Below are 10,014 nucleotides of genomic sequence, written 5' to 3' on the forward strand. Positions count from 1 at the left end.
TTTTAAATTTTGTGTGCAGTTGGTTTAAATGGGTTTAATGATATGCATTTAATTAAAACAGCTGGACATGGTTGTTTGTCTTGGTGTTTCCACGTTTATTTTACCTTTTACTTTTTTACGCGCAACAACTCAGCAACTGAGTCACCGAGTTATCACACCGACCTTTCATTTTACATTTTGAAATCCAAAATGAGGACCGTTATAGCGCCATAACAGTACATTCCCTCCTCTTTTCTTCTCTCTCTCTCTCTCTCTCTCTCTCTGTGTTTCTCTGCACAAGTAAGCCAAGCCAAAGCGAGCGAGCGATTTTCTCTACAACGATTGAGCGAGTGATTTTCTCTGTAACGATTTAGCGAGTGATTTTCTGAGTTCTTTCTCTGTAACGACTGTGTGAAATTTTGGGTTCTGAAATCAAGAATGGCGTCGTCTGCTAGAAAGCGCAGACAATTGGAGGATGGTTTTGGTTCCTTTGAGTTTCAGTTTCAGACCCAGAAGAGGGTAAGGTCTTCTAGGGTTTCTGAGACCCAACGGAATGTAGCCGTTGTGGAAAAGTCGACTGTTGGTCTTCCTATGCACAAGGGTTTGGCTTCGTCTGTTACAAAAAATGCCGACCCAGAATCAGAAGAGCTGGGTTTCGATGAAATCTGTCAGACCCAGAAGAGGAAGAGGTCTTCTAGAGTTTCTGAGACCCAACGGAATGTAGCCGTTGAGGAAAAGTCGACTGTTGGTCTTCCTCTGTGCAAGGGTTTGGCTTCGTCTGCTACAAAAAATGCCAACCCAGAAACAGAAGAGGGTTTTGATGAAATCTGTCAAACCCAGAAGAGGAAGAGGTCTTCTAGGGTTTCTGAGACCCAACGGAAGGAAAAGCCGACTGTTGGTCTTCCTCTGCTCAAAGTCAAAGGTTTGGCTTCGTCTGCTTCAAAAGAGACGTTGGATTGTTCTAAAGTCTTGGATTCTCTGATGAAACTCGGCCATGCGAGCTACTTCAACAAGCCTGTTGTTGATCCTGTGGCTGAGAATTTGCCGGGTTATTTCGAAGAAATTTGGAGGCCGATGGATTTGGGTACTGTGAAATCGAAATTGGAGAGGGGTGTCTACTCCAGCGCTGATGGCTTTGCTGCTGATGTCAGGCTTATCTTCTCAAACGCTTTCAGATATTTCTCCCTTGGGAGTAGAAATCTTGCAGCAGCCAAGCATCTTAGTGGGGTTTTTGAGACCCAATGGAAAGAAGCTGAGGAGAAAATGTCAAAGACCGCTTGTCCTCCTCCTACTCCTCCTCTGCCCAAACGGAAACCAAATGGCAAGAGCTCTTCTGCTTGTAGGGTTCTTATACAAAATCAAGGGGTTGTTAGGGTTTCTGATTCTCACTCAGTTAAGTCAACCAAAGATGATGACTTGGGCACCCTTGTTCATCATGCCATGTATCAGGCCACAGACAATTTTTCTCCATGTAAGGCTAGGCGAATTCAGTTGCTCAAGATGCGATTTTCAGGTACAATACAGAAAGCAAACAAGATACTTAAGGGTCTACCTGATTCTCCACCAAGGAGAAAATTGATGCATCGGATGGATCAAAGGGAATCGGCTCGTCGTGCCGTTTTGAACATGGAGAAGTCAGTCCAATTTGAGGACCCCTTAAAGGATCTCAAACAACTTGAGATTCTCTGTGGCTGTGGCAGTGAAAGGGTCTACCTTGGATTGCCCCTTAAGCATTTGGGTTTGTACCTCAAAGAAGATGACGAGTTACAGGGTCAGGACGAGGAGGCTTTTCTGAATGGAGATCGGGAGGAAGGCGAGATCTGCTGGCAGGAAGGCGATTGGGAGGAAGGTGAGATCCGCTCATGAAGTACAGGTTAGAGTTTACAAGGAAAATGATGCATAGGTTACAAGCCATCTTGCCTCTGTTATTTGTTGTATATGGTAGTTGAATATATACTTTAGTAATTCTGATTTTTTATTGTTGAGATGCCAGATTTGGAATATAACCCACTGCTCGACAAGATAGATGACTTAGAATCTTGTTATTAGGGAATCTCTTTAAGTTTTACTTTCTAATTTGTCATAGATGAGGTTTCCAATGTGGATATAGTTGTATCTGCCTGATGGAATCCTACACATCCAGATATCTTGGAAACATTAGCAAAGTATGAACTGTTATGATGCATATAAGATAAAATGTGTGTATTTTCCAGGATATAATTTGTTATAGATGAGGTTTCCAATGTCGATATCGTTTCTCTAAAATGTTTTACTTCTTGGAACTTTTTCCATGATACAACAGAAGATAAAGTGTGTATGTTCTGTATACTATCCATGTTCATTGGCCATATACATTATACATATCATATCATACATTGTGCATGTCAGATGAAGTGGACCACTGTGCTCTTTCTCTCTACTCTTTGTATTGTTTATTTCGTTTTTTTTTGTGCCAGTTTTTTTGTGATTGCTATTTGATGGCTGATGCAACTGAGAGCGAATGGTTTGGGGACGAGGGACAAATGTATGTAAGTTTGCAATAAAACTGAAATCAAATTACACGGAAGCTTACCAAGAACTTGGAGACAATCCCCCATCTTCGCAGGTGCATCAGCAGCAGCCTTTCTTTCCCTATGAACATAAACCATAGAGCAATTCCAAACTCCTGCTAATCAGGTTTCTGCATCTTTAAGTTTGTTTTAATTTATTAAAGGAATGAAATGATGAATTAGTTTTTCGCATTTGTACAAATAAAATAATTTCTTGTATAAGCTGTTCAGTTGCAAAGGTTGTTGCCATGGAGTGTGTGCCCCTCATCTAATCCCAGCATTGGCATTTGCTTCAGTAACCCTGATAATCAGGTACCCCATCTACGTTTCACCTCAAAATTTATGCTTTAAAGATGAATGACATTTCATGCAACAATTTACTGAGCTGCTACTGTTTAGGACATCTATGCTACCAATTTGTGTTTGTTGGTTTCATCTTGTCAGGTGTTCATGCCTTGTTTAGGAAATCTAGGTAAATAAAATTTGTGTTTGTTAATACAGACTCCTTTGTGCCTTGTAGAGTTTTCAGTTTGCTATTCCCTGCACTTATCCAAATTTCATACTAGTATGATTTTCACTGAGAACTTGGGTTGATGAAGAAGAGAGGTTATATATATATACTGTTAGAATGTGTAGTGTTAGTACAGCTGTGTTTCTCTACGAACCATAGAATAAGCTTCATCAATATCAGGGAGAGGTGATGTGGCCAGAATACGTCCACATACTTGATCAAGATTATGATCAAGTCCAGCAAGAAATGTATAGACACGTTCTTCAGAGATACGTTTCTTCAATTTTGCAAAGTCCAATGGATTCTCCAAGTCATTTGGACGACGGAAGTCAAGCTCCATAAAGGTGGAATTGAGTTCCGTGAAATAGATGGTCAATGGTCGGCCATCTTGACGCATCTGGAAGGATTTCTTCATCAACTCGTAGACTTGGGAAGCATCAGAAGCATCATGATATGTTTTCTTGACGGTATCCCAAACATCTTTAGCGGTCTCACAATGAATAAAATTCATCATGAGGGCAGGGGCCATAGAATTGATGAGCCATGACTTCACTAGTGCATTTTTGGCCATCCACTTCTCAAATTTAGGATCTGAATCCTTTGGTGCAATCCTAGTCCCAGAGATGTAACCATATTTTTCACGGGCAGCAATATGCATCTCAAGAACTTTGGACCAAAGACGGTAATTGGTGCCATTGAGCTTTACCCCAATTGAGGAAGGTGTATCTTGGTGAAAATTCATCACTGGGGCAGATGTTTCAGCACCAGGAGAATCTGAATTTTCGGTTTTTTCACCCATAATAGCAGCGGAAATTTGTGTTTATGGTAGAGAGAAATGAAAGGAAATTTCTAATGTAGAAGTTCAGTCTAGCTGCAACTACAGAGCATACTCAGAGATTTCAGTAAGAAATGATAGAGAGAACACCAAGGTTAGTATACCCTTGGTGAAAATGATAGAGATCTGTGGTAACACAGAAATAGGAAGGAATAAGAAAGTAAGAGAGCAAATTAGTATGCTCTGATACCAAGTGGAAAATAAGATGCAGAAAATTTCTGATCCTTCTTATTTATCTCTAATGGAAGGTATTTATAGCTATACAAGGGTAGAGATGCAGCTGTACTAACACTAACACAGCTGTAAAGATAGCAGCTGTACTAGCACTAACATAGCTGTACAAACAGCTATACTAACACTCACTAACACAGCTGTACAAACACAGCTGTACTAACACTACACATTCTAACATATACATATTTATTGTTGTTTATGTTAAGCGCGACAGTTCTGTTTGAGCTAGTATCATATTATATTACGTTTGAGCTAGTACAGAAGCTTGGGATTGCTCCTTATAATAGTTTTTCTTTCAATTTCTTTTGGCTTGGTGGCTGCTACAGTTTGCGGTTTGCATTGCTGTTAGAGTTGTGTTGCCTTCATCATCTCTTCAATAAGGGTTATATCATGGCTATTTCAGGTAAAATTGCTAAAGATTTTATATTACAGATAATATTTGTTTTTGTTAAATTGAAAAGGAAAATGGAGTTGGAAAATTCTATTATTGATTGTTCTAATTGGTTTTCTTGTGACCATCCATACAGTTAATGATTCGTTATCTTTTCTTTAGGCTTAGCTAGCATTGTTCTTAAGAAACTGCTAATTTCAATAACATAATGTATCACAATCATTTCTAAAAGTGCTATAAAAAGGTTTGTGCAGTGATATATTTGTAATAGCTTCTATAGTGATGTCTTGGATGCTATAATCCATTTTTGTTTTATTTTTTGTTTCAAATACTTCCTACTTGGCTTAGAGGGATCTATATATGCCGCTCAAAGACGATGAGATCTTTGAGCATGTACATGGGAGGTGATGATAAGTTACATTTCTTGGTAGCCATGGGTTGATAAATTAGTACTTTTATAATGCTGTGAAGATCATCACGTGGAGATACAAAGGAGCTATTGGCTTAGATTCACATTTTAAGATCAATAGGAATGGTTGAGAAGGTTGGTGTGCAAAGGACTCAGTTGCATTCTTTTAAATGAGGCATCTCAAAATGTTTGTGGAATCCCACAAATTGGTGCTCTCATTGAGAGCCATCTCAAGAGGATTTTCTAATTTGTTATAGATAACTTAGAATCTTGCTATCATTAGGGAATCTCTTTTAAATTTTACTTTCTAATTTGTTATAGATGAGGTTTCCAATGTGGATATAGTTGACTCTGCCTGATGCAATCCTAGACATCCAGATATCTTGGAAACATTAGCAAAGTATGTGCTTGTTCGTAAAGTTTTTTTCTCTTTGTTCCAAGTACATTGCTTTCCGAGTTTATCATTGTGCTAGTTTTTCTTTCTTCTTTCTGGTTTAATAAAGAATGATAATGATGCAAGCCAGAATATTTAGCATCGTGAGCAACAAATTATTCCTTGTAAAAGAATGTTTCTGCATCTTTATGTTGGTTTTGATTTAATAAGGATTTCTTGTCAAAGATGTTCAGTTGCAAAGGTTGTTGGCTGGTCAGTCCCCCCCCCCAATTTTTTTCCCCCTTGTACTGTCTCTTCACATCAATAATGCCATAATATGAAAGAAAACTATGGAGTGTGCCCCCTTCTTGGAAACCCTGCAGTGCCATTTGCTTCAGTGACTCTGATAATCAGGTACACCATCTTCATTTCTCCTCTATATTTATGAAATAACCCAATCAGTGTTTTCTTTGTTTTTTCTTTTGTGGCTTTTAGATTTCTCCTTTTTTGTTTCTTTTTCTGGGGTCTCATTTATGTTGCTGTCACTATAGTTATGTTTTAAAGATCAATGACATTTCATGCAACAATTTCCAAAGCTGCTACTGTTTAGGAAATCTATGCTACCAATTTGTGTTCTTTGGTTTCGTCTTATCACATGTTTGAGCCTTATATATAGATTAGAATGCCCAGCAAGCTGCATTGAATTTTTTATTTAAGTTGCCGTATCTGGTAAATAAAATTGTATACAGCTCTGGTTAGAGTTCATCTGGTATTGTAATATTTCACCTTTTCAAACATTTTCTGTCAATGTACATGAGCATAAATTTAAGTCCACTTAAATTTTCTTCTATTATCATCAATGACTGAAAATCAAATAAACAGAAACCTTAGAAGTTCCACGTTTTAAACAATTTCCAGAGCTGTTGAGGGCACTCCAAACAATAAAAATAGGAAACAAGTTTTATTTGGACATGTTAAATAGGATCCTTGGTTGTTCTCATCATTTACAAAAAAACATGTACTTTCTGATGTGCCTAAGCCTGCAGTGGGGCAGAGTTTCTAATGGGGAGCAGACGCAGTTTCTGTTACTGTTTGGTCTGTAATTATACTATCCCTGCTCTATAGTTTCTAACTGTTTGAGTTTTCCAAGTGTTATGTGTACAGTGTATCAGAGTAGAATAACTAGTAAGGTTGGCTTGGGACACCATAAATTTGACTTGTTTTACCCTTCTACTGTTTAAAAACTTGTACATTAAATAAGCTTATTTTCCAAAATGTATGGACTTTTGGGTTGTGTGTAGACTGTTCTGATTTTGGCATTGTGTTAATTGATTTTGATTCAATTACGGTCAGTATATATTCTGGGACCTTTTTCAGGTGATAGAAGCAAGTCAGGCATTTTAAGCGCTTATTTTTCTTTAGCTTTTAATAGAATTTTATTTTCTTAACTACTGCTGTCAACTCTTTGGGTTCTGATTTTCTGATTGTCATTGTAAGTCTTCTAATTGAGCATGATATTGTCTTTTTGTTTTGATTTTCTGATGGTATCATGTTCACTCTATCTTTTTTTTTGTTTTTACTATATCTTCTGTGCCTCAAACATACCTTGCTCTCTTTTCCTCGTTGTTAGGTTAGTTTGCGACCTAAGTTTGTTTTCACTAGTATTATGTATAAGATCATTTAAAAATTTGTTTAAAGACCTCTTTGGTTCCAATTCTTCATTGCTTGTTTATCTTGTTTGATGTTTGAGCCTTATTTTTGGGTACTATGATCTTTGGGCCTTATTTTCGGGTACTAAGATGTCTGAGCTTTATTTTCGGGTACTGAGATGTTTGAGATTTATATTCGGGTACTGAAAGGTTTGAACAATATATATTTTGAGATAACTTACCATCCAAATGTTTGCGTTTGCCTAAAAGATACTATTAAAGAAATCTTTGGTCCCAATTCTTCATTGCTTGTTTTATTTTGAATGATGGTGAGCTTTATTTTCAGGTGCAGAGATTTTTGAACTCCAAGGTTTTCTTTTTCTATTTTTTGTTTTTGCATGATTTCAATATTGGTCGTATTAAAATAAAAGAATTGACATATTGGCAGAATATGCGGGGATAAATGGACCTCATAAGGAAAGAAACAAAGATAAATGGACCTCATAAGGAAAGAAACAAAGATAATAGATTTACCTATTTCATTGTCTGATTGAGAATCCATTACACCTTTTAATCCTGTTTTTCTTTTTGGAATTGGTCAAAATCTGGTTGCATACGGTTGGCCAATGTCAAACCTGGTAAGTCCAAATCTAGTGCTATAATCTTGTTATGTTTCTGTTTCCTGGCGGTTCTTTAGGGAAATTTTAAGTATCTCTCATAATATGATGAAAACTATGGACTGTGTGCCCCCATCGTCTAATCCCAGTACTGTCATTTGCTTCACTAACTCTGTTTTCTTTGTTGTCTTTTGAGCCTTAGATTTCTCTCCCCCCTCCCCTCCCTTTGTTTTTTTCCTCAGGTCACATTTATGTTGTTGTCACTATGGTTATGTTTTAAAGATGAATCACATTTCATGCAACAATTTACGGAGTTGTTTCCTGTTTTAGGAAATCTATGCTACCAATTTGTGTTCGATGGTTTCATCTTGTCAGGTATTTGAGCCTTGTTTAGGAAATCTGTGGTAAATAAAATTGGTGTTTGTTAATACAGACTTTGTGCCTTGTAGAGTCTTGTCCAAATTTCATACTAGTATGATTTTCACTGAGAACTTGGGCTGATGAAGAAGACAGGTTATAATTTTTGAAGTATGCTATCTGCTTCTTATGAGATCTTTAGCTAGTGTGAGCATTATATATAAGATTAGAATACCCAGCAAGCAGCAGCTCTGGTTAGAGTTTATTTAGTATTGTATTTGTTCACCCCAAAAAGCGTGGTTTTGTATTTATTTATTATTTTTGATACAAATGATATTCTACTACTTTAATCTAAACTATATGAATGATTTTAAATATTGGAAGCCCTTTAGTAGGCTGGTATATGTTTTGTATGATATGTTTGCACAAGCGTGTTTGCCATTAGTATTGTTAAGCCCAATAGAAAGATGTAATTCAGACCAAACTGGAATACTCTTTTTCAAGCAATTGAGCTCTAAGTAGAGAACTGGCCGCGATTCATTCTTTTCTATGCCTTAAGGACTTAAATTGCATGATGTAAGAACTCAATGAACAAAATGCTGAAATTGTAAAAGGACTAAAAGAACTATTAAAGGAGATAGAAATGTGTACGAATGTGGAGTATGATTCACCGAAAGAAAACGTAGTTCTAGAGTTGTTATTTAGTTGGGTATTAATTGGGCTAAAGTATCGGCATATTATTTGGAGTTACTAATGTGATTTGAATATTAATTTGGCTTACTAATAAACTTAGATATAAATGAATATGTACGCTTAACATAATTGGTATGATTCAATTTGAATTAGTTTTTCAAAAGGCAAGAATCGAGATGTGAAGCGATCCTAAATGGTCAGGTTAGTTTTTTTAGCCTTCTCCATCAGGTATAAGGGTCTTGGTATACCCTTTATAAATATGCAGAATTTTTCCTAATTTGGATGGAACCAAACATCTTTAGGAATGCATTGTGCATTAAAAGTTTGAGCTATCAAAACGTTTAAGATACAATATATTTAGTCCTATACAATAATTTAGGTTTTAGCCACAAAAAAAACTTTCACTTTTGTAAAAAGCCAAAACTTTTCCAAAAAAAGACAAAAACCCCTCAACTTTCAAACTAAAGACATGCAAATGTAAAGAATTCCTTAGAAAATCCCAAAACAAATAAGGGCATTTTTGTCCATTTTGGCTTCTTTTAAAAATATTTCTCTCTCCTTTGGCCGATTCCAAAATGTCCCTAGTATGCAATATAGTTTAATATTAATTGTTAAAAAATACAGTTTCAATGGGTAAGCCTAGCCTACCCCATCAAACCCCTTGGGTGGGTTTGGGTGAAGGCATTGAAACCCTACTTCGGCCCAACTCCACCCTAAATAATGATTATACCAAAAATGGCTCAATGCAAGCCCAACTCAATCCCAAAATTGTAGGGTTGAGCTGGACTGGCTCGACTCATTTCTAAATCCTATGTTAAGTGGTTGAAGTAAATGAATTTCAACAATTGAAGAGATACAAAATTAAAGTATTTCAAATGTGCTTGAGCTCTAACTTGTGAAAGACTACCATGTTGTAACTTTGGAATGTCCTCAAGTAGTTTGTCACCATAGGTATACAAATTTGTCCCGGCAAATTTTTTTGAAGTTTTTGGTCCATGGGAATTTGAAATTTCGGTCAATATTCCTCCATATTCCACAAGAACTTTTTTTAATCCCCTGCACTATATGTAAATTTTGTTTACCCTTTATAGATATAAGGGTTTTGGTTTACCCTTGATAGATATGCAGAATTTTTATCAATTTGGATGCAACCAAACATATTTAGGAATACATTGGCATTGAAAAATTTGAACTATCAAAACGTTTAAGTACGACAAGCAAGTTAACTTATCAAAGCCAGCATTAATTCTTTTTCTTATTCATTCCTCTTTACACCCCTAGACTCCAAAACTACTTTGTATGCGTAATTCGTCTAACCTATACATAACTTTGGGGGACCCATGTAGTAAATGGGGGCAGCAAGTTCTGGTTTTGGTTTGGCTTTGGAGGAAGTCATGTTGGATTAAATGAGCGGTTG

General features: G+C 36.6%; 1 protein-coding gene across 5 annotated transcripts; it reads left to right on the forward strand.

Moving 5' to 3' along the window:
• Nucleotides 1-179: 179 nt before the first annotated feature.
• LOC110746088 (uncharacterized) lies at nucleotides 180-8,284 on the forward strand. 5 transcript variants are annotated; one of them, XR_015826400.1, is made up of 4 exons: nucleotides 180-1,852; nucleotides 2,436-2,655; nucleotides 2,760-2,840; nucleotides 4,435-8,284. XR_015826400.1 is itself a non-coding variant. In XM_021946297.2 (2 exons), exon 1 carries the CDS (start codon nucleotides 418-420, stop codon nucleotides 1,843-1,845), a length of 1,428 nt encoding a protein of 475 aa, XP_021801989.2. In that variant the 5' UTR covers nucleotides 180-417; the 3' UTR covers nucleotides 1,846-1,852; nucleotides 2,436-4,058. The 5 variants fall into 5 exon arrangements, 3 of the variants coding, with proteins under 3 accessions (XP_021801989.2, XP_088102109.1, XP_021801991.2); XR_015826399.1 differs by having other exon boundaries at nucleotides 2,436-2,840; XM_021946297.2 differs by lacking the exon at nucleotides 4,435-8,284 and having other exon boundaries at nucleotides 2,436-4,058.
• Nucleotides 8,285-10,014: the final 1,730 nt, after the last annotated feature.

This window comes from Prunus avium, chromosome 8 (genome assembly GCF_965620075.1).
Source record: "Prunus avium chromosome 8, drPruAviu1.hap1.1, whole genome shotgun sequence".
NCBI classification, from domain to species: Eukaryota; Viridiplantae; Streptophyta; class Magnoliopsida; order Rosales; family Rosaceae; genus Prunus; species Prunus avium.

Coding starts and splice junctions, on each gene's coding strand:
- LOC110746088 (XM_021946297.2), top strand. CDS start 418: ATGGCGTCGTCTGCTAGAAAGCGCAGACAATTGGAGGATGGTTTTGGT.